Raw genomic sequence first — 24927 nt, 5'->3', positions numbered from 1 at the left:
GGGCAAAGAGGATAACTCAGTTCTATAAGCGGAAATGTCTTTGTGGTGAAGAGAGGCTGTGGTGGAAAAGCAAGAGGGTTAGCGAAAAAGAGGAGGTGTGCTGGGCTGGATAGAATTTTCCTGATTAAGAATTTTGGGTCAATTCAACTCAGGTTTGTCCGGCTATAACAACTTCATTGTTGTAGGGTTGCACAATGTAAATGGGAGCATAAATCACCCTACGGTTCAAAATGCAGAGTTACATCTGCCCCGTTAGTTGACACCTGCCTTTTTCTTTAGAGAAATTTAATTCCACCTACCTGCTTCCTTGCCTTACTCTTCAATTTCCTCCTCCTCCAGAAACAAATCTAGGCTTCTCTTGAACTCATACTTTCTGCTTCAATTGCTTTCCTTTGTAGCTTATTCCATACATTTACTGACACACACACGGTGCACACTACTGCCTATCATGAAAAATCTACTAGGATTTAAACTGAGGGTAAATCTGGCCAGCAGTAAAATCAATGCTGCTTTACAGATACAGCACAAAATGGCAAGGGTTTGAAAAGAGAGCTGCTATTTAATTAAATCCCATTCTTTTAGTGTATACTTTATTGTGTCCCCACATGCAGGGAAACAAAACAACTCACTGGTGGCAAGATTTAAGTGTGGGGAGGGGGGGACGCGTAGCTGTGACCTTCTTTGCTCAATATCAACCCATTTATAATCCTGGCTGGTGTAAAGTTAATCTTTGCCACATTTCTCATTGTTATACTCTTGAAATATAATGAAGTAAAGATTCCTACCTCTCGTTCCCTTAGAGTGTAATGTTTCATAATAGCCGCAACCAAAAATGTGCATCTGTTATTGCCCTAAAAAATCTTTACTGTAATGAAGCATGCATACTATTCAGTCTTCTTGGTGTCTGCCATCGGCAATGCTATTGTATGAATTAGGGTGGCGAAATTATAAATTGCATATTTCAATCTCTCTCCATTTCCTAGTTGAACAGGAATGGCCTATTCAAAAATGGCCTATTCTTTTTCATAATGTTGATTAATTTCGTTGTTATTTTGTGTTACAAGTATGCCCAAATCAAGGCCAGGGCCTCATTGCTCTAAGTGCTGTACACATAATAATAACAGTTATTAACACTTAGCTCTTATAACACTATTCATCAGTGGAGCCAAAAGTGCTTTACAAAGGACATAAGTATCATTATCCCCACTTTACAGGTTGTCCAGGCAACCTGAATTCTGGCATTTCGTAACTTTTGAGTGCTTGACTGTACTATCTTAATAATGTTCTTTTAATGCAATTGTGTGTGTGTGTGTGTGTGTGTGTGTGTGTGTGTGTGTAATTTCCTAAGCTTTTAAAAAAGCGAACTGAAAAATCAGAAACTCCATCATGTGGCATCATATTCACACCCACATGGTTCAGCAGCAGGTTCAGAACCTTTAATTCCACCACACAGATCTCTGCCACTTGAGGTAATGGAGTCTTGATGGCAGTAGTATATTATCATACTTTGGGTGGACCAGCACCGTGGTTTGGTGGGGTGGGGCAGGGCAGGGTGGGGTGTTGGGACACTTAGCCAATGGATTTCACAGGCTTTGCTGACATCAGAGGAATGGTGAGATTCAGGACTCTGAGGTTCCATTCCAGCTCTGGAGGGCAGTGTTCTCTAGTGGGCACAGACCCTTCTGCCTGTTTTCCCCCAAACTTGACCCCCTTCTTGCCCTTCCCCGCCAACCTGTCTCACTCCTATCCCTTCCCCACATCTGCCTCCTAGTCCCAGTTCCATTCTCTTCACCTAGCCAGTCCCAGTTGCTACTCCTCAGGCTTCTCATCTCAGTCCCAAACTCTTTGTCCAGCAAATGCTAATCTCACCCCTCTGGAATCCCTGACCCAGTCTCCCCCCACTTCCAGGCTCCTTGTGCATCCATTCCCAGTCCTTCTCTAGTCTCCCAGCTCTTTGTCCCCAGTTTCCTTGCTCAGCCAGCCCCAATCTTCCTTCAGCCCCATCTCCTCAAACAGTGTCAGTCTCCCTCCACCCCACATCGCTCCAACCCATGCCTTTACCTCCCTGGCTGCATGTCCCAGTCTCCCCCCAGCTCCCATTCCCAGTCTCCTTGCCCTGCCAATCGATCTGCCTCTGCACTTGAACTCCTAGTCCCCCTTTCCCTCTCTGCTGGACGCTCTTCAGTCCTGTCTTCACCCCCCCGCCCTCTCAACTCCTTGTCCTAATCTACTCCCCTACCTCCCTTTGCAAGTCTGGCTCTTGTCCCCTCGGCATTCAAATTGGATAGCTTCCTCCGCCATGCTGCCTGGGCCTAGCAGGAAAATCATTGGTGGCACTGGAGAGACAGGCTCCCTGCTTCCATCCAGATCTGGCACCGCCCATAGTAGCCCAGGGGTGCTGTTCCAGGGAAATTCCTGCTTAGCCCCTGACTGCAGCATGCCCAGTGTGGATGGACTCTTTGGAGAATGTAGCTGCTGAAATCTAAAATCTCTTTTGAGCAGGTGTAAACTGTGATTTTTCAAGGCTTATAACTTGGCCAAATTTTGGTAGACTTTCACTGGGATAGCAAAAGGCCACTGAAACAAAGATCAGCTCCCTGATAAATTTCAAGTCCCTTCTCCGAAATATGGGAGCACTAAAGCTTTTCAAAGAAAAGGGCATGGGCAAAACAGTGTATTTTTCCATAGCCTTTTCAATGGCTGAATCATTTTGGCTGAGATTTTCCAAAAAAGTTCAACCTGAAGCGGCACTATGCATGGAAAATTTCAGCCTAAATTGTTAAAGTCTGGCAAAGTTATAAGTAACTGGAAAATAGGAAATGTTGAGCAATCTCAATAATAGGTGGGCCATCTGCCCTGCCTATGGTAAAACATCGGAAATCTTTTCTGGTCACTTGTCTAGCCATTATCAGTGAGCAGTTTACCGGAGGCTTCACGGTAGTAGTTAGTTTTAAGGAGGACAGGATAATGACCTTGCAAACAGTAGAATAATTGACTCCGAAGAACAGATTTTCAGCATCTCCTCCAATTTTATGTGTGAAATGAATTGGGTGAGAAGCAAATGTTGTTTGCCTTCAAATAGCCATTTATATGTGAAGCTTGGATAGTTGAACATTCACTGGGTGGAAAATCTGTCCCTGAATGCTCTTGTTTTGGATTCGTCCTCCTTTACTTCTGTCCTGCACAAAAGCTCCGTATCCTACAACCCTTCTCTCTACACATGAGGAAGGTTGGATGAATCCATCCTTATTGCTTCTAAAATCAGCTCCAGAGGGAGTTCTAGTAGACACTGAGCCCTTGGCCTACTGGAAAAGGAGGGAGGAAGACTTTTGTCTTTTGTAGCAGCATATTGTGCATCCACTAGACTAATGGATTGACCAAGATTCTCATTTCATTTGTCCTTTGCCTGCGGAGCAGAGCAGCTCTCAGATTAGCTTCTCCTTCCTACGTTGTGTCATTGGTCATAGATTTCTTTTCCTTCCTATTTTGTGTCATTGGTAAACTTAACAAGTTTATATATGGAACCTTCATCTAAGCCGTTTGTCACAAATGGGTAAAGTCGAAGATGGGCTCGTTATTGCTGACAAAACTCTGCTTTCACTTTTCTTGGCTTTATCTATTGCTACATTTTAACTTGGATCCCAGATACTTCTGATTTCAAAAGCAACCTGGCAGGGGTACTTTATCAAAGGCTTTCTGGAAATCTGGATAAACTGTGCTGTATGCCTCAAAACTGTCAGGCCTGCCTTTTTACTTCTCCAAGATGGTTGAGAATATTATTTAAACTGGATCTTTCTTGACTCCCTAGATTTACCTATGCCTTACTGGCCCTAGAATCAATCAGGCAATGCCATTTTCCGCTGATGTGGTGTTACTATCTTTTGGCCAGATCCCCAATTGGTGTAAATTGTCATGGCCCCATTGAAGTCAATTGAGCGATCGTGATTTAAACCAGGTGAGGACCTGGAGCTTCGTTTCTCTAGTTATAAAGCAGAGCCCCGTTTATCCAAATGGAACCGGCAACATGGAATTTATTTGGATAAACTGGAGTTCAGAAAAGAAGGGGAAGTTTTTCACAAACTTAATGAAATTGTTGTCCCTAAGAAGCTCATAAACCGTAGTTTTCAGATATGTAATGTATAGAAGGGAACATAACCCATGGGGTTTCAGGTAGTGGATTCTACAGCATACATTATCATTCAGGCTTTATGTTCAATACTGTCTTTCTGTCTCCTTGATAGATTCCTCCCAATCCCCCTGCAATAACATCTCGGAACATGTAGTGTATTTAAGAGTTTTTTAAAATCACTCTATATCACCCTTTCAGCATAGCCATTTGTATGGAGATATTTCTATATTTATATTGATAGAACTCACCAATAATTAGAAATTGAATATTACAGCAGATTTTTAGAACAGTGGTATGAAGCAATGTCAGATTAAAACAAATTAGAAAGAACTTTCTTTCTCTCCTTCTCTCTTTCATCATTGCAGCTATTTGCTCTGACATTTTTCTTGACTTGTGACCAAAGATGTGCTAATTTAGTCCTGAAAATAGTAATTGTCAGCTCTCTGATCAGATATCAGGACCAACTCATATTGTCTTTCTCCATATGAGTGCCAGTTATAATCTTGGCCTCTGAGTTTGCATGTTCAATTTTGCATGTGCAGAAATCGGCAAGCATCTGTTTTATGGTCACAAATCAGGATATTTGTGATGTTTAATAGCACAAAATAAGTGCATGCCTACAGTTGCACACACAATATCAGAGGCTTATTTGATCCTCTCTCTGAACATTCATTTGCTTCAGGAGGGATTGGTGCACACAGAATGGCAACATCTGGCCCATCGTGTATAGCAAGATGTATCCTTACCAGTGCGAAACGGAAATGTGTCTGATGCCTGAAGAGGGAGGCAAAATGTTAAGCGATGATGTTGAGTATATGTGTGTGTATATAGTAATGTAAGATTATAAAATCTGTTCTTTCCCCTGTGCGATGCTCCATATATGGGATACTAATCATAATAGCTATAATCTCATTGCCCTATGAGGATTATGTGTGTGTGAACATGGTGCTTTCACACCGGCACTTAGAAGATGCAGGCTTTACCTTTAAGGTACCCTCGGACTCCATCATCCTATAGTAATTAATGTTCACTGATTACAAATAGTTACATATACTGTAGATCCACTAATATTCTGTGCAGTGAATTTGCTTAGGATCTATTTACATATTTCCAACTGCTATCTCCTGCTTCCTTTCCTTTCCAGTACATGGCATGTGTACATGTTTCCTGTATTCAAAGCCTGCTCTGTCAAGAGATACTATGTTTATAATATAGTCATTAAAATTGAGCAAAGTCCTTGCAGTTCCTTTATTAACTAGTACACTGACTTTGTATAGCAGAAATTGCAAGACGTTGATTGGATTTAATTAACTTTATTTTAAATTACATACACTAATGACAGTAGACAATAGTGCAGCATGTTCGTAAGCAGTAAAATCAGTGCCCGTACTGTTACATTATTAAACCTTAATGAAACTGTTCATAGCAGAAATTGTATTTATTATTTAGCTTTATGCAAGTAGAAAACTGAGTTCTTTGCAAAACCAGAAATATTGTTTCTAAAGGAGCATTCTGTTGGTTTTTAGGTATGCACTCAGAAGATAGTGAAAGGCCCTACAGTTGGTAACCTCTCGGTTTTGCCTGCCTCTCATCAAATGGATTCTCCCTTACCTATATTAGAAAGGGATGCAAGGAAAGGTCAGTCATAGATGCCTACTCCTATCATTTTTATGACAACAAGATGAAATACTGAGCGCTAAGGAGGCAATGTTGTCTGCTGGGAGTCAAGACCTTGTCTGCCTTGTGCAAGCCATTTAGCGTCTCTACTCTTCTCCATTTTATAGACTGGCACAATAATATCCGCTGCACAGGAATATTGAGAGAGTTCATTATTTAATGTTTGTAATGTGCATTGAAATTCTTTGATAAGAGAACTGAAAAGCATTATCATCATCAGAAAAGGGTAAGGGCCAAATCCAGGCTGCTTATCCCATGTATGGATATATGGGAAAAGAGCTTGCCAGTTGGAGAACCTTGAGGCACAATTGTTGTACCCTATGATAGGCTCCCCCAAAACCAACAGAGTTTATTCTCAGCTGCTCTCTGAAGCCTCAAAGAATGAGTTAAGGGACATCGTTGGTATATTAAGCACATGCTTTCTGTAAGCCAGCGATCCACTTCTTGCACAGTTTTGTTGCTGCTGGAAAGAAAAATCTGTGAAGACTTTCTGTGTGGGTGCACCAAGATCAAAATAAGTGGGCCACTATGAATGCCTGTTTCTTCAAAATAATCAAAAGGGCCTGAAGTTGCCCCAGGACTGTAAGTGGAGCTGCATTTGGATTATTTAGAGAATGGATCAAATCTTTTGTAATAATTCCATAGCCGCAATTACAGTGTAATTTACAAGTCTCTCTTTTCAGTAGTTCTACTACATGTACCTCAAACCTACCATTTCACAAACATATAATTCCTGTTTATAATGCTGTCCCAGTACTGTATATTTCATTTGTATGTCACTGTTTTTAGGCCAAGTTTTCCGTCCTTGGATTTGTCATATAAAGAACACCACTGCTCCTCTAGTTCCAATTGGCATGAGGAAGAATTCATTAAAACAAACAAAAAGGCTTGTCTTAATCTCCGTCTAATTTCTTTCTTTACAATTACTAATTGACAACATCTTGTCTTTGATGATTGGGGAAAGAATAGCTACAAGGCCTTTAAAGACGGTGGAACATTTTTCTTTAGGTAACCTGAGATGCTCCATGTAACTTTATAAACAAGAAATTAAATATACATTGTTCAGCAATGTTTTTCTTTTTCTAGGTATTCTGAATCTAATTGAGCGAAGGCTAATTCCACCAGCAGCAAAGATTACACTTGAGTCACCTCCTGTTTTACCCAAAGCAGCTCCTCTCCATGAATTTCACAAACAGCACAAGAAGCCAGTTGTAGGTAAGGATAAAGGGTTGATCATTCTAATCAGTTAAATTCTGAACTTTGGCTTCTATTCCCCAGGCTCTTGTTTTCTCTTAAGAGAGCTGCTGAAGCAGTGAACTCAGGGCCAGGTATTAAAGGTATTTAGGCATCAAACAGTGCAGATAGGCGTCTACGGGGACTTTCAAAAACATCCAGGCCCCCAGCTCCCATAGATTTTGATTAGGGGCCAAATCCAGGCTGCTTATCTGATGTGTGGATGTATTGGAAAAGAGCCTGCCAGTTGGGGAATCGTGGGGCACAACTGTTGTGCCCTACTCTAGGCTCCCCCAAAGCCAACAGAGTTTATAGTCGTATGCACCCTTGAGGCTGGAGTTCCAGAGTTTTCCACAGGAGTTCGGCACTGGGACACTCCTGAAAATCCCACTAGATGCTTATCTGCATTCGTAGATGTCTAAATACCTTTGAAATCTGGCCCTCAGTGCTCAGTAGTGAGTAAAGCCCATAATTCAACTGTGACTTATGCTAACTGATTGGGAATTGATGTTGCCAAGACACTGGAAGGAGCTGCGCCTGGCTATCTCAACTACAGGAAAATCAGAGAGTTACTCAGAGGAGGAGTGCTACCAGAGTACACCAGACCTGAACTGTGGAATACAGAATCTACTCAAATCTAGCGTTCTCTTGCTGCATAAGTCCGTATAGAAAGGCTGAGGTCCTTATGGCAGGAATGATCAAGTCCACCAGTGAGCCGACAGCAGTTGCTTTGGATTTGAAAGGCTTCATCGTGGATGGACATGACCAAAAAATGAAACCAAGGGCTGTGAGTTATTGTGGCAGTTGCATGGAATAACATGGAGTAAAAGTGACAAACATTTCAGGAGTTATATAGTATACACCAGGGGTGGGCAAACTTTTTGGCCCGAGGGCCACATTAGGGTGGGGAAATTATGCAGGGCCCGGGCAGGGGGTTGGGGTGTGGGAGGGAGTGCGGGGTGCAAGAGGGGGTGCAGTGTGCAGGAAGGGGCTCGGGCAGAGGAAGGGTGCGGTGTGCTCAGGGCAGGAGTTGGGGTGCAGGGGGTTTGGGGTGTAGCAGGGGGCTCAGGGTAGGGAGTTGGGGTGCAGGAGGGGTGCAGGGTGTGGCAGGAGGCTCAGGGCAGGGGGTTGGGGTGCAGGAGGTGTGCGAGGTGCAGCAGGGGGCTCAGGGCAGGGAGTTGGGGTGCAGGAGGGATTCAGGCTCCGGGCCGGCATTGCTTACCTGGAGTGGCTCCGGGGTGGCAGTGGTGCTCACCAGGGCCAGGGCAGGCTCCCTGCCCTGCGCCGCTCCGGGAAGTAGCTGGCACCATGTCCCTGCGGCCCCTGCAGGAGGGGGAGCATAGGGCTCCATGCGCTGTCCTTGCCTGCGGGTACCTCCCCCAAAGCTCCCATTCGCCGTGGTTCCCCGTTCCTAGCCAATGGGAGCTTCGGGGGAGGTACCCACAGGCAAGAGCAGCACGCAGAGCCTTCTGCCCCCCCCCTCCCCTAGGGGCCGCAGGAACGTGGTGCTGGCCGCTTCCTGGAGCGGCGTGGGGCCCGCAGCACCACACGGGTGGCAGTCCCGCAGGCCAGATCCAAAGCCCTGAGGGGCCAGATCCGGCCCTTGGGCCATAGTTTGCCCACTCCTCCTATATACTGATCAGGTGCTTGAATATATTATGGAAAGTGGATATACTGTTGACTGGTACAGTAGCTTTAGAAAATGTATATTAAAAATGGCTCTGGTTTTCTGTATCCTGATCCCAGTATCTGTGATTGTCCTTCAGTCTGTTAGGCTTTTATTAGCATTTGATGACAAAGTTATATAATTCGTGCTTTTCTCCAAAAATATTACTGGTTTGGTCAAAATTTAATATTTGGATTACATCTTTTGGAAATAGCAACCTATTTGGACATCAAAGTCAAGTAAGATAGCTTCTGGCCAATTTCTACTGGTGAAATTGCACTTTATTTTTATTGTATGGTATTTCTTTTTAGCAATAAAACCTTACATTGCATTGTTCCATTGGTACAGGAGGGATTGGTAGTAAGGTGGACTTTGCTGGTACAGACATCTTCATCTTTCCAGACTCACAAAGAGGTCCCGATGACTCATATTCCTCAAACAAAGGTAGCATTGCTCCACCTCCGTCCAGCAGCTCCATGGCTTCAGCTAAGAAATCAAAGCGATTATGGACACAACCAGCTCAAGGGCTGGAGTTGATAAATTGCACTTCCCCTCCGCCAAAGGTATTTAAGCATTGATGACAACAAGATTTTATCATGTGGATTTTCAGTGCTGTCTTCATCAAAGATTAAGACATGATCCTGCACCACTGAATCAGGCCAAAGCCAGCTGAAGTAAATAGAAAGACTTCCCCTAATGCTAGTTTGCTAAAGTGTCTCTCCTATAATTCTTGCATTGTTCATATAGGCACACAGAATGTCTCACATGCAGCTATAGGAGAGTTTGAGCTTGAGTGACAGACTTCAGTTATTACTTGAGGCTTGATGGTTGTTCTTGGCATCTATGCATAAGGGACATTTCCTTCCCTTTACATGCACCTGAATTAGTGTTGCTTACAAATCAGGGCTTTGAGTTTTGCTTGGCCTTTTAAGACTTTGTATCATTCGCGTGCTGATCCATGCTGTGGCCCAGATGAGAAATAAAAAGGAAAAATAAAGCAAGCTTGGTGAATAAGGCTGGAAAATTTATGAGTTCAAGTCCCTTGAAATAAGTAAAGTTGGAGCAAAAGCTAAAACTGGTGACCGGCTGAAGTCTTCAGTGGAGACAAGAGTTCTGGTAGGATTCAGAAGTGGTGAGTCTTGCTAAGTAGCTTTGGGAGATGAGAGCGCGGTCCCTGGTAAGCGTGTAGGAGAGGATGTTATCCATTCTGTCAGGATTGGTGGACATCTTATGAATGAGATAACAATGTTGGAAGGCTGTTGTCTGGTAAATCATACAGATTGTGGGATCAGCTGACCATATTAGAGTTATTGTAGAGCTTTATTTTATATATGATAAGATCAAGCATAGTTCCCATGAGCAACTAATATATTTCTATAAAAATGTTAATAGCCTTGAGTGGACCCCTAAGGTACTTTTCTGGTAATGAGTTTTAAAGTATATATGGGCCAACCTTTGTGCTTATGACATGTATATGTTAAATCAATATGAGGAATACATTTCTGGATCCATAATTTCCCACAGTTGTGTGGTAAATGATAAAATGGTAGTATGTCTTGACCACTCATTTAGAAGTACTGTAGCTGCAATTACTTTTAATCTGAGGCTGTGCTCTCTTTCCACAGAGCCCACATATGATGCCACCTCAGCCCTTACAGAATACATTTTTGGATTATGATATAACTATTTACAATGGCACTATAGATCATAAGGCTCCAGATTTCCTGGCATTCAAGCAGCACTATTGTTTAGCCTGGGGAAGTATTCTTTCTTTCTTGGAATATGTTGAGAAGCTTCTCAAGGACTATGCAGTACCATTGGCTATAATAAAGAGTAAGAAGTTGATGGAACTCGTATCGGACTTTGAACTTAACCAGAGGCCAACCAGAGATGACCTTCTGTCGGTGATAAAGAACCGGACAACTGTGAAAAGGATCTTAAATCAACCTGGCCAGAGATACAAAGGGCAACATGGTACTGAAATGGCTGCCACAAAGATCCAAGCAACATGGAGGCGCTATACGGCCAGAAAAGCCTACATCCATTTCAGGCAGCAGCAGTGGGCATCAGGTGTGATTGCCATTTCTTGGCTCTTGCATAGTCACATGGCACGTGTAAAAAAGACCCTGAAGGAATCACGTCAGAGACACCTGGAGAATTTTTACATCAGGGCCAAGGTGTGCAATGCTGCCAGCTGCTACTGCAGCCCTTCTTTTCTAAACATCTCTTGCTTGAGTAATTGCAATAAGCTGTTTCCATTTTTTTCCCTTTAACCATACGTTGGTCCGAGCATCATATTTCATCCTTCATCAGTGATTCAGCCTTTGTGGCTGCAGAATCTGTTGCAATTTTTCTATGGAAAATGTCCCTTCACTTTGACTTTGGTAGTTGTCAGAAAATCAATGTTTTAACTGCATTACCGTAGCTCCCTATATATACCTTGTGGCAGTAAATTGGCTGGAAAAAAATCCCTCTCTTGTCTACATTGCTGTCACCACTTTGTCAGAAAGTATTTAAGTTTGTAGACAGCCTTTTAATTAGTGCTCACAATTTCATTTATGTTTGCTTTCTTTTTTTTTTCATTCATATTCTGTTAATTAAGTGAGCAGCCTCTAATCTTCCCCTGCCAGTAGCTTCATGTAGCCACCTAATTAAATTAATTGGGGAAGATGTTTTAAGTATGTAATTAAATCAATTAATATAATTTATGCCTGGCTTAACTGTACAGTGGAAAAACAGCTGAAGTTTGACTAGATGAATCCACTACAGCTTCCTGTCACTGATCAATGCTCTTCTTGATTTTTAGCATCTGGCAGCCAACTGGAATCGCATCAGGACCTCCAGGAGGACTATTATCCATATCCCATCATTAGGTATAACACTTTTGCCTGCAAATCTATCAGCAACCTCTATTACCCACCACATTATGACTCCTTGATTGAGTTCAAGGAAGGCCCCTTGTTTTATTCAAATTGGTCTCGGCAGGAAAATGTTCTCAACATGATGAGAGTAATAACACAGGGCCCTCGCTCGAAACGGCGTTTAATTTGGGGATTAAGCAAATAAAGTCATTATGTGGAGGCCGCTATTCAGTGGAGAGGTGATTTGCTGTAATTCGCTTTCATCTGTATGAAATGAACTAAAAAGTTGTATTTTTTCCCCCTGAAATAACAGATAATGTTTTCAGTCTTCTTTAATGATGGGAGAACGTGTGCCTGTGTGTGTTGGTGCTGTTACAGCAATAAGCCAGGGTATTGCTTGTACACTGTTTTTAATCAAATGTGCAGTCAAAATGATAAGCTACATTCTCTGAAATTATTTAGTTCTAATTACGAGCAGATGGGATGCTTTATTTGCACCTAGGGCGCCTGAGCAAAAGGAAATGCTGTGTGAACAAGAATAATTAAGAAGTTGAATAGTGTTTTTTGCGCTTAAATAATCTGCAGTTTCATGTTAATTAGCACTAATGTAATTATTTAATTACATTTATGAATTGGGGAACTTAAAAGCTGTTTTCTGCAAAGCAGTGGCCAAATGTAGTTGTTTAGAAATGATATAATATGATTTCTTGGGAATTTCCAAAATGCACCAATAATCTCTTAAAACATGAATTGCTGTCAAAATGTTTGTGATTTGATTTATTTTCTACGCTTTTGTAGCAAATTAATTGACTTTAGAGAATTAGGATTTCATGAATTGAACTGGCTTAGATTTGAATTAATGAAAACTGTGAATAAGTTCTGTCTCTCATATTTGTGGAATATATATCCTTTTGATTTTTATGAGAAGATAATTTGCAAAACTATGTTAACATAAATATATAGCCAATGAACCACTGTTTTTATTTGCACATTGATCTTAAATTCTCACAGGAATTAATATGCCAGGTTAAATCATGTATCAGAACTCTAATTTAAAACATGAACATTTAAAAATATTATTTAAATTCCAATGGTTTTGAACCAGATGAAAATGGGAATTGGGAGGGACACCAGTTATAGAAGAAAAACAATTGTTAATTATATCTGTAAACTCAAATGTCAGCAATATTACTAAGCAACAAACGCTTTTCAAGTTGTTTTCAAAACTTTGATATTAGAGAAATATTAAAAACTCTTTTTTAAAGTGAAATGTCCCAGGTACGCAAATGACCCTGTTAACTTCCAGCAAATGTACAGATATAATTGAAAATATTTAAAACCTCCTGAAGACTTGTTTAAACTAAATAGGGAGTCCATTTTCATTTGGCATTTGACCTAGTGTCTAGCCCCTTATCCTGCAACTTATTGTATGCAGCAGTCTGCATGTAGGTAAGAAGTTACATGATTCGGGCTCTAGATAGGAATCGTCTCTCTTTTAAAAAATAAATAGTCTGTACTGGATACATTTTATTATGAGTTCAAATCTTTTCTTAGAAAATTACCAGGTGTATATATAACTACCAAATGAAGGAAATGTTAAAATTATGTCAATCAAAATAGGGATTCTTAAGGTATTGTAAGAAAAGTGTTTTCAAGTTTATTTACTGTAAATCTATGCAACTGCATTGAGATTTCTGTTACAGAATTCAGGTTTTTTAGATATATTTTAGATTCCTATAAGCATTTTGTCCATGTTGAAAGTTAGAATAAAAGCTTTGCACTTTTTTTTTTCTTTTATAAGAGATTCAGATTGAAAACAGAATTTTTTAAAAAGTTGAGTTGCTTTTGAGATATGCAAATATAAAATATAATAGCTGGCCGCTGACAAGATTGACACTAACAGAGCTTTAAACATAACTTACATTTTAAAAACTGAAAACATGAAGGCTTTTCAGTTCTATGAACTAAGACCCTTTCAAGTATATAATAAAATAAAATGGGAACATTTTGAAATTTTTAAATATTCTTCTCTGCATGGGTTTGTTTTTTCAAAGGTATTTTCATTAGATTTTTCACCCATCACTAAGGCATTTCCAGTTACTGTCATTGTAATTTATCAGAAGATTTTCTCTGATTGTTGTTTTGCTCTGACAAGTACTGTAATAATACCTGTTTTGAAAAACACTGCTAATTACTTGTAGCCAAGATACCAAAACAACTCCTCTTTTTTTTGGGCCTAATTGAGCAATGGAATAAATAAGCTTGATTAGATGTTTACACAGGAGGCTACACTACTCTCTGAACTAATAATATGCATTTTAAAATCTGAAGATATAAACATATCTATAAAACATCGTGGCCCGACTCAATGCTACTTACTCACAAAATTCCAACTGACTTCAACAGGAATTTTCTCAAAGGAATTGAATCATATCAACATAAAAATATGTCTAAGTAGCTATAAAGTTGGAACACAACTGCTGAGCACCAAAAAGTGCATGTTTAACAAAGTATTTTTCACCAACAATATTTTTTCTTTGCAGTATAGTTAGTTAAGAATGGAGGACTAAATCCTGGCTCTGTTGAATTCCGATTGACTTCATTGAAGCCAGGATTTCACCTGAGTGTCAAAACCTGAATCTCTTCTCACATGGATGGAACTTCACTGAAATCAAGCCACATTCTTAACTGAATTTCTCAGCTTTTTTCAGTATCAAGAACGTTTCAGGACCATTACAAGTATCCATTCTCTGCACATAACTAAGGGAAATATTAAGTGAGCTGATTGGTTAAAGAGACACTGTCAGGTTAAAAATTATAGTTTTTTTAAGGAACAAATTTCTATATTCATTTTACTAATAACAAACCCTTATTTATTAAAACTGGATTTTAAAAATCTGATCTAACTTTAATTATTTAAACAGTCTGTTACTTTTTGCATTTTTCTTTGTTAGTATAGTGAAAACAGGCTAGTCAGTTTCACTTTTGTTTATAGTTCAAGTCAATTTCACTTTCAAATTCTAATGCTTTAATACAATGTTGCAATATTTCAGTTGCAAATACTGTTGGAGAATGTTTATTATTTTTATATAACTCTTTTAATTGGATTGTTTTAAAATTATAAAACCTTCTTTTAATCGTTTTTGCAAAAATTAAATTTGGGGCCAAATTTGACCTGACTCTAGGCCAAATTCCATTCGCACTTACACTCATGTAAAATTTGGGGCAATTTTTCTGATCTTTAATATGTATACCAAGCAAAAAACAGTAATGGACTGTAATTATCCACTGAGAATTTATTATCATCTTCATTAAATTAACATGTAAATATTAAAAAAATATATAATTGCAATAAGATATTCTAGTTCTTGAATTATGGTTTATCTTATTACAAGAAGAGCCTCTTATTACAACACAGAGCCACTGTGGCATTATTTCCTAATAAAATTACTGCTCCACTCCGTAACATTACTCTGCAGAAACTTTGCATAATATATGGTTATTGTCGCTTTCTCCTGTGTTCCTTCTCTCCCTCTCCCTCCTCACTACCTCCTCCCCATTTTAACCCCTTCTCTCTGCTGCATGTGAGTGCAACACTCTCATTCTTTTAGAAAACGGTGTTTCAATGAATACTAGTACTTGAAAGTAAATATGCCGAGTATATTGGGCAAATTAGAGATCTGTTTTAGCACATGTGCCCAATATATTAGGCAGTATCCGCTGGTTAAACTCCAGCTATCTTTCTTCCCTCTTTTTTCTGCAGGGAAAAAACCCCAACCCCAACTTTCTTACACTGTTTTGTCTTTGCCACCTCTCTGCAAAGGCGTACCACTGCTTTTATTTTCAAAGGCAGTTCTGAAAGGTGTTACGGGTTCTTTGCTAGGGCCAGGCACTGATGGGGACCCGCAAAACGTATTTAGAAAGGGTAGTGAGTCCTGGCAGGGGCTGAGATGGGCAGGCAACAGTAGTCCCTTTACCATTACCTTCTACTCCCCATTTTCTCTGACTCTCTTCTCATTTACCCCAGTGTAAATTGGGAGTAACTCCATTGAAGTCAATGGAGCTAGATTGGTGTGAAGCTGGTGTTAGAGAAGCAGACCCTCAGGGTTCTTTCGGTACCACGATCACACATTGCACTTGGAAATCCACAATTCTTGCTCTAAGAGATTGAGCTTTTCTGTAGTCCAGCTTAGCCATTGGCACATCATTGGTGCATTGGTGCTGAATGTGAGTGAAAGGGCATATCACCAAGCTCTGATAAGCTGCAGGTTTGGGACGCCAAAATATTACCACATCATTGATTTCAGCTCCAATTGGAAGCATGATCTACCCATGCTGTCCGTATACACCATCCAAAGTTGTGATTCTGTGACTCAAAGAGGATCTATGGTTATGGCTTGAGCTCATATTCAGAGATTCTATAGTTGCAAAATTGCTTGAACATTTCAGACCCTTTCAAACCAAACCCAGCTGCCCAAAGTAGTAGTTAGACCTAAAACAAATGCATAACTGCGCATCTCAAAAGTGGAAGTACACGGCACATTCACAGCGCACTGCCTGCAAATGTAATCCTAGTAAATGTAAATTAACTGTGGACTGTTATAAAGAGGACAGTGATCAGTTGTTCTCTATTTCCATTGTAGATTGGACAAGAAGTAATTGGCTTTATCTGTAGCAAGGGAGATTTAGGCTAGATATTGTGGAAAACTTTCTTACTATAAGTTTAGTTAAACTCTGGAACAGGCTTCCTAGGCGCTGTGGAATCCCCATCATTGGAGGTTTTTAGAAACAGGTTGGACAAACACCATTTGAGGGGTGGTCTAGGTTTATTTGGTTCTGCCACAGTGCAGAGGCTGGACTTGATGACTTCACTAGGTCCTGTCCAGTCCTACATTTCTATGATTCTGTGATACTGTGAAGGTGATTGAAGCTGCAATAGGTGGAACTGAAAGAGGCTTCTTTAATGAGTAGTACTGGCTCACCAGCCAGAGCATGTAACAGGCGCCAGCAGAGGCGTAGCGAGCGCCCTCCGACCAGAGGGGGTCCCGCAAGGAAGGGGGCCCCTAAAAGTGGCAAAAAAAATGCCGCATTCCAGTTTCTGCATTGTAAGGGGTCCCGCCCGGACATATGTTCGAAGGGGGCCACGTTCTTTGTTGCTACGGCCCTGGGCGCCAGGACTTGCCAATGGTGTAGTGCGTGCTGTTCGCTGGTAGGTGCATGGGACACAATGGGTGAAACTGGAGTTTTGCTATTGTGTGACATCTTCATGCCATTGATTTGTGACTTGACATATGTCATTGGTATCTAGGTAATGAATTTTAGAAAATTACATATTGTAGCTGATATTGTGCATTTGCAGAACTACAGCAATGTGAAAGTTATTGAAATTTGTTCCATGGCTAAAATTTAAATATTTGCCACTTTTAAAATTATGCATTTTCAAAATGACAATATTAATACAATTTTTCTGCCAAAATGTGTTCCCTAAATCCTAAACTGTTTTCATATGTACAGTACAGTGCTTGGAAACCAGTTGTCTGTTTCCTGTGTCTAAAATTTAGCCATTATTAAGCACCAGAGTTAGTGTATTAGAAACATGAGAGGGTGTCAGGAACCTGGATTGTAGTCCCTGCTCTATCACCGATTTATTATGTGACTTGGGCAAATTATTTAATTTATCTATGCCTCAGTTTCCCCATGCTGACCTCATTGGGGGGGTTGTAAAATTTAATTTTTCATGAGACTGAGGCCAAGATTTTCAGAAGCATCCACTAATTTTGAGGGCCTCAGTTGAGACGGACATTGAGAGGTGGTGACCATTCACAACTGCAGTTTAAGTTAATGGCAGCTGTGGGTGCGCAGGACCACTCAAAATGAAGCTCTGTGTGTCTCAAGTTGAGGCATCGGCAATTAGTGGTTGCCTTTGAAATTTATGGACTAACTCTTTTTAGAATTTAATTTCCCTTTGGGGCGTTGCTTCCATAGATCATGGATATACATACAGAACGGCACTGACATACTATTTGAGAATGCTGCTGGTTACTCATGACTAATTTTCTGATCAAAAACAAATTCCTTATAATAAAAAAAGGAAAAGATGCAATAGCAGTATCCTATGCAAATCTAATGCTGTTGTCTTACCAAAATTTAATACTTCAGTATTTAAGCAAATTTTAGTCCTACCAGATGGCTATCCATGTGCCGATGTATGGAAAACTGTAACATCTTCATGTTACCAGATCTTGTTAACAGACCACTTAAGAGTATATGTCAAACACTGGATATTAGACTGCACATCCTATTGATTTAATGGCAACTGTCTCTATTAGCAATTGATCTTACATTTTTATTAAAATATTTTTTTCTAGCAGGTTCATTTAGGATTAGCTAAATTTTAAAATCTACACAATTAGAGATTATAGGCACTATAAACATGTCATTTACAGAAGCCTTTTAGAAGGTGAGGATGTAATCAGTCAGAAATCTGCCCTTCAAATAGATAATCCTAGCCCAGACAGGTTGTTAGTCATCAATACACTACATCCTCTGCCACAAAGTGATCAGATGTCATTGAGATTGTACTCTGGGTCCCTTTTTTAATGAGGCATTTTTGGTTGCCTTTTATCTTTGTTTGAAGGAAAAGCTGCTGATAGAATGGACTGCTTGACCAGAAGGGCTCCTTACTTAATTGTGATGGCACTTACTTTTTTCAACAGTAGAGAAAAGTAACAACATGCACAAACCCAAGTAAAATACACACTTGCATGTATTTGGGGATTATAACGCGCTACAAGTTCTAATACTGCAGTCCTTATTTAAAAATCTCATTTTACATAGGCGCGATGTTGCTCATGTCCATTAACAAAAATGGTTAATTAAATTCAGACACATGATATCATGTGTGTTTAGTTGGTAAAACACACTTCTTTCAGAAGGCCTCCACTCAGAGAAGTCTTAACAAACAAAAGGATTGAAAACCTTTTATAGGAATGCCAGGTTTGAACATTAAATGCCTCATTCAGCTGTTTCTAAAAAATATAATTATGTTAGAGGGAGACATGAGGAGATTGTAGGCTCACTGAAGAGGCCAAAAGTCCAAATTTATGATATTTTCCTGAAAATTGGCATAGCAAAAATACACTCTCAGTAGGATTTCCACTAGTCCTAAAAATGAGCTGCTTTTCTTTCTTTCTTTATTTTGTTCCTCCTCTTTGGTGCATGTATTTTCTTTAGTGTTCAGAATCAGCAAATCCTTGCATCAGACAACAAGGTGTTTAGCCTAAATCAGGCTGTTAGTCAAGAATGAATCTGAGCTAACATTTAAAAAATATTGCATCGGCGCTATGCATTGCAAAACCCAATGAACTACACTTCTGGAATTTGAGCATACTCTGCATTTCTCACAATGCATTAAACTTTCATCCTTGCATGTCACAAATCCTCAGTGTGCTTCCATGATCCCGGTACTGGGAGTTTTACTGCATTAGTAAAAGAAAAAATAATAAAAATAAATAGATTGAAGCTGCTAGTAGCAGAATCAGCTTCTTGGCATGCATTTTATTGGCCTAATTCTCCTCTGTTATATCAGCAGCAGTTTTGTTTTTGACTTGAATAGGAGCAGAATTGTGCTCTGCGTTTGTATTTCGTACTATTTATTTAAAATAAATAAGGATTTAATTCTTAGCGGTAGAATAACTATAAAATATATTTTTAAATAATGACTTCCAAAGGAAAAATGTAATTGGCTTATCTAAATTCTGATCTCTTTGAAATACACATGAGATGAGGGGTTTTATTAATAGATGTTGGTACCTTATTTTCTTTTTAGGGTATTCCCAGTGCATTCGTGAGGCTGCTCCTGATTTTGCTCTTCAGCAGAATTTGCAGATGGGGAGGCTGTGTGACATACTAGGTATAGTAAGTGCAGTCAGCTGCCTACATCTTTGTTGTTGTTGTTTGTCTCCCATTTTTAAGGGAAAGAGCATGGATGAGGGAGAGTTCCTTGCTGTAGTAATCTTGAATGCAGAGAGCGTTTCAACCCAAAAGCACTTTTCAGTACTTGATCGGTCCTTTATGCCATTTACTGCTCTGTGAGATGTTCCTAAGAGGAACATACTCGTTATTTTTGATTCTGCAGTGAAGTAAGATGATCTGATTCGGCATGGTGCTGAGCGTTTCTTGGCAGACAAGAGTGCTCCGCACTCCACAGAATCTGACTTATAATTCGGTGGTGCCAATTATGCATTCAGGATCACGTTAGGAGAGAAGATATGCTGGGAAAGAGTAAGCCTTTATTTAAACCAATTTTTTTAATTGGCAAATAAGACAAGAAACATATATTTGAAAGTTTTTCCCAGCATGACCGTTCTCCTTTAAACAAAGCAATGAAGAATATTAATTTGTCAATGACCAACTTTCTTGGCTCCCTGGAATGACATACTTTACATGATTCATATATATTTCAGTGTCATTATTATTTCATAAATGCCATTTAGTAACTTTGTAACAAAAATGTTAGATCCAGAAATTTACAGTAGCCTAAAATAATAATGTAATTGCCTTTCTATATTATCTAGGCACTAATGTTGTTTTTCCATAGTACAGTTGGTTTTTATTTTTTGCAGGTTTTTTTAAGATAGATTTGTTACATCTACATTGTTTGTTAGAAAAGGAAGAAGATCAATGCATTGTATAGGAGTCAGTCTTGATGATCGAATGGTTGCTTCTCACCTTCATATCTATGAACATGAAAATTGCATTTCCATCGGAGAATTTTGGTCCTAGCAATAAATAACCTAGAAATAAACCCCAAGATTACAACTGAAGGCTATTAGAGAGATTTTTAATTTTTTTCTCTTTTTCCCCATGTCTTTACTTTGTGCGTTTGACAGCACTTTGTGTGCACTATGTGGGCTGCATGAACTTGTTTACCAGAAACAGCAGCAGCAAAGCTGAGGTTGAAAGTGAATACGCAGCAGAGGGAAAGGGGAGGGGGCCAAGGGGGGTGGTCTTGAGCATGTTGAATGACATTGCTCAGTGCCCCGTTTATCCCCCAAAAGACCCTTCTAAACATAAACGGGAGCAGAAAACATCCTAAATATTTTTAACATATTTTAAAAAAGCCCAAAGGTGCAGAACATACTATTAAAGGGTGCTTTATCAAAAAACTCTTTTTTTCTTTTAGTATTAATCAATTTAAAAAAAATCAAGTTCGCAGTATTCCCTTCAAATCTAATCCTATTCGAAACCTGTTTAATTCTTACTTATTAAAATCATTTATATAGAATCATAAATTTAAATTAAGATAAGGCCCAATCCTGCAGCCCTTTTTCATGTGAACAGTTTCACATTGGCAAAGACTTGGGGAATGGAGCCATTAGACAGAAATAGGACATTTCAACTGGTGTCCAAAAATTCATCTGATCTGCTGTGTTCAGATATCAGCTCTGATCCGACAAACACTTGGGCACTGGAGTAACTTTAATACAGAAGTACTCCCAGGGGATTCAGTGGGCTACTCACATGCACAAAGTTATGTGCAAGTGTCTGTCAGATTAGGGCCTTAGTGCTTACTTCTGCAAAATGGGAGGGTCTCTCAAAACCAGAGAAGTGAGTTTTCCACAGTTACGCCCTATTCATTTGCATGGGAGTTTATAAGATTACAATCTAACCCCAGAAGCCACCTGTCCTTTTCAGTGAGTTGCACCACATTGTAGAGTCTATCAGTAAATAAATATTTTCCCAGCCGTGGTTTCCAGTTGGCCAGGATTTTGCGTGGGGCCATTTCATTGGCCTTGTTTTCACTACAGTTTGCAATCATTCTTGAGCAAGTAACGGAACTGTAAACTGTAGCATAGAAAAGGACCAAATACTTTTTAAAATTGTGTTTAACCCACAGAACTCATCCACTCCACCTTAAATACTAGATTAGATAAATGTTAGTACTTAGCACAGGAAAAGACTTATTTGGGTGTCTGAGAATGAAAATAAGCAGAAGCTGAAAAAAAGGGGTAAAACACATAGAGTTTATAGATAACCATATATCAGATGCTTAATTTGTGCCCAACAGAAGAGCACAGATTCTTGCAACATTGGTTTAATGGTTTCTTTAGAGTTTCTTTACACTAATATAATCAGATATTAGCTACAGTCTCCTTATGCATTTCAGCTTATGTCTAAATGAGATCTTGATAGCTGTTGCTGGGGTAGTCCTAGCAGTCTTTAGTTCAGCCTTGCAAAATTCTGCTTACTCACTTTACCCTGGGCAAGTAACTTTTTGACAGAGTATTGCAATATCATTAGCTTTTTCATTGTCACAGCCAAGGTGGGTGAGCAGTTTGTCTGCCCAGGTTGGTAAATTGTCAAGAGTGACTGAAAGTGATATTGACTATTGACCGAAGGCCAAATGGACTGCTCTCTTCATTGTAATTACTTTTTGAAATTATGTGGTAATGAATTTTATGCATTCTTTTTATGTGCACAATCAGAGCTTAGACAGTGGGCTAGCTCCTCAGCTCGTGTCATTTTTTTGGACACCAGTTGAATACTATATATGTATTTTTTTAGCATGTGTTGTTTTCCTGCAGTAGTGCACCACAGCAAAGTAAATGAGTGGAATATCTTTTTCCAAGTCCTTTATCAAATGAGGTTTTCCTTCTTACCACCTTTTCCCCTAGATTTGGTTACTGCACCTTCTTAAATTTCATCTTGATGTAATAATAATCATTGTTGGCACTTTTAGGGCTCAATCCAACTCCCAGTGAAGACAAGACAATTGACTTCAGTGGGAGTTGGATCAGACCTTGGTAGTGCTATTTTTCATTTGTAGATCTCAAAGCAGCACACAGTGTTGATGTTATGAGGCCTGTTAACTCATCAATGTCTAATATTAATGTTTTAGAAAAAAACACACGGGGTCAAATTTTCCAAAGTGGCATCTACAGTTGTGTGGCAGTTTTTCACACCTAAGTGTTTGCACATGCAGTCTTTCAGACCAACTTGTTTTATATGTGTGAACTCAGACTTGATATTTAACAGGCCAATCTGCATACCCGTTTGTTCTGCAGAAGTTAATAATGCCATCCTACTGTCAGAGACGTCTAGGGTGACCAGACAGCAAATGCGAAAAATGGGACAGCGGGTGGGAGGTTATAGGAGCCTATATAAGAAAAAGACCCAAAAATCGGGACTGTCCCTATAAAATCAGGACATCTGTTCACCCTAGAGCCGTCCCTTTGGTACAGTTAATCGGGGCGACTGTTCCACGCCCCGCGCTTTGGCGGAGCCCTGCAAGCTGGTGTGATTGTCCGGCGCGGTCAGTCCCGGAAGTGACAGATTCATCACTTCCTCCCCGGGCCCTGTACCCCTCTGGGGACAGCCCTGCCTACTGTGAACATTTACGTGGACAGGGCAAGAATAAGACCAGGCCATGCAAAATCCAAGCAGAGTATGAAACTGCAGTTTCATCAGCTTCCTAGAACTAATAGCTCAGTTTTATAATTTACTGAAGTTTAATGGGACACACGTTTAAAGTAGTGCATAATTCCCATAGATGTTAATGTGAGTTGTGCTGCTCAATCCCCCTGAAACGCTTTGGAAATTCTACCCCAAATGTGTTCTGCAAACTTAATTCTGAAAACTAGCTATTCCTTTGGGTTGCTGACCTGTCTTCAGAGAAATGCTGAAGCACAGAAAAGCAGTTAAACCAGTAAGGTTTGTGAATTACAAAGCTCATTTTATTTCCAGTATGCTTTTAAGGAAGCTGTTTGTTAGCAAATGGTCAGGAATCATCAGATATCAGTTCACAATGGAGTTTACCTTTCTACGGATAATGAACATTGTGCCCATTTGTTTTAGATGCCAACGTTGACGTCATCTACATCTGCCCCCTTCATCTGAGTGAGGAGTTACTGCAGTATTACAATAAACTCCTGGGTCTGCAGGCAGCTGTTAGATCTGGGAACCCTGCGGACATGGGTGACCTGCAGGACAGGTTCAAAATTCTCACCCCTGAAGCTATAAACAGCTTCCCAGTGAGTTTGTCTTCTAATTACTACAGCTTGAGGGATGCAGTAAAATTAAATTGGAAATTTTATAACGTGTAACGCTCTGGTACCCATCAGTGAAATATTATTGCAAGTTTAAGAGCTTTCCTGATTAGACTACTAGTTAGACTGCTGGAAATAAATATCCCAGTTTAGTTTTATAGACTTAGTTGAGGTAGTCCTATCCCCATTGTCTGTAGTCCAGTGTCCATTCTCAGTCTTTGTCTGGGACTTAGAACTTGGTAGATTTATAACGCTAAGGAAAGCGTAGCAATAAAAACATTTCTGTTATTCAAACTTTAGCTCCTTATAGCTGAACAGCCATTCATGTATTCATTCCTCAAGAGTATTTATTGCAGTGAAATCCAATTTAGAACTTTTTTTTTTGTACAGAGTGTGGAACGTTAAATGTGTTCGATGTAGGTTTTGTTGTAATATTAGCTTTGAACTCGTTAGGCCAATGTTAAGACCAAACAATGGAACATGGTCCGAAAAGAGACTCAAACCTACTGAAGGGACAGCAGCGCTGAGCCTACCGCAGCACTCTTGCTGAGGCAAAACAGCAGTGACTTCAGTAGTTGTGAGTTTCGGGAGCGTTTTGCTTACGTAAGCAGTACTGGATTAGACTTTTATAGGTTTGTTTTATGCACCTTTCTTTCAGTTCATGAGAGAATGTCTTTTCTCATTGTACTAAAATTTACCTAGAAGTATCCTCAAAGTACCTAAGTATGGATTGTAGCTAAGGGCCAGGTCCCAGCTCTGGCAGCACATAGCAACCTTAATACTGATTTAACCTGCCGCCTGGGGATTGTGGTGTAGGGGAAATTACTGGGTGGTGATAACTGCATAGCCGGTGCTGGGCCACATCTGGTCCCAACTCTCTGCATGGCGGACACGGCCCAGGAAAGAAGGGTGTGTGGTTCAAACAGCCTTGTGCTCTGGCAATCCCTGGTTGCTGGCATGACGCTTTGGGGAATCACTTTTGGAATCCTGAGGATTCCCCACATCCCCCTGCTTTTATATCTTCTTCCCCTCAGCACTTTGGGTCATGGCTATCACATCACTAACTGAGGCAGAATGAACTAGATTTTACACCCTGTTGCCTTCATTCCTTAATTAACTGTAGAAGCTATTATTGAGAGACCCACAGCAGTTCTCTTCCCTGCATCACCACTCCTGGCCCCAGGGAGCAAGTGACCGGGACTGGAAATTGAACCTGGGTCAGTCAAGCTGGCCCTTCTGTCCTGCTTCCATGCTACTGCTCAGGGGGGAAAATAAAAATATCACTTAACAAAACTTCAAGAGTGTGCTTTAAAG

General features: G+C 40.0%; 1 protein-coding gene across 1 annotated transcript in view; it reads left to right on the top strand.

Annotated features, from left to right (window-relative positions):
• IQCH (IQ motif containing H) overlaps nucleotides 1-24927 on the top strand; it is a 117173-nt gene that overhangs the window by 18662 nt on the left and 73584 nt on the right. Inside the window, exons 6-12 of the mRNA XM_054042697.1 lie at nucleotides 5656-5767; nucleotides 6893-7021; nucleotides 9054-9268; nucleotides 10331-10882; nucleotides 11512-11578; nucleotides 19395-19478; nucleotides 23423-23598. Of these exons, the coding sequence (XP_053898672.1) occupies nucleotides 5656-5767; nucleotides 6893-7021; nucleotides 9054-9268; nucleotides 10331-10882; nucleotides 11512-11578; nucleotides 19395-19478; nucleotides 23423-23598 (1335 nt within the window). The remainder of the gene's footprint in view (nucleotides 1-5655; nucleotides 5768-6892; nucleotides 7022-9053; nucleotides 9269-10330; nucleotides 10883-11511; nucleotides 11579-19394; nucleotides 19479-23422; nucleotides 23599-24927) is intronic.

Source organism: Malaclemys terrapin, chromosome 10 (assembly GCF_027887155.1).
Source record: "Malaclemys terrapin pileata isolate rMalTer1 chromosome 10, rMalTer1.hap1, whole genome shotgun sequence".
NCBI classification, from domain to species: Eukaryota; Metazoa; Chordata; order Testudines; family Emydidae; genus Malaclemys; species Malaclemys terrapin.
Note: the sequence above shows the minus strand (reverse complement) of the source record. Positions and strands in the feature narration are given on the sequence as shown.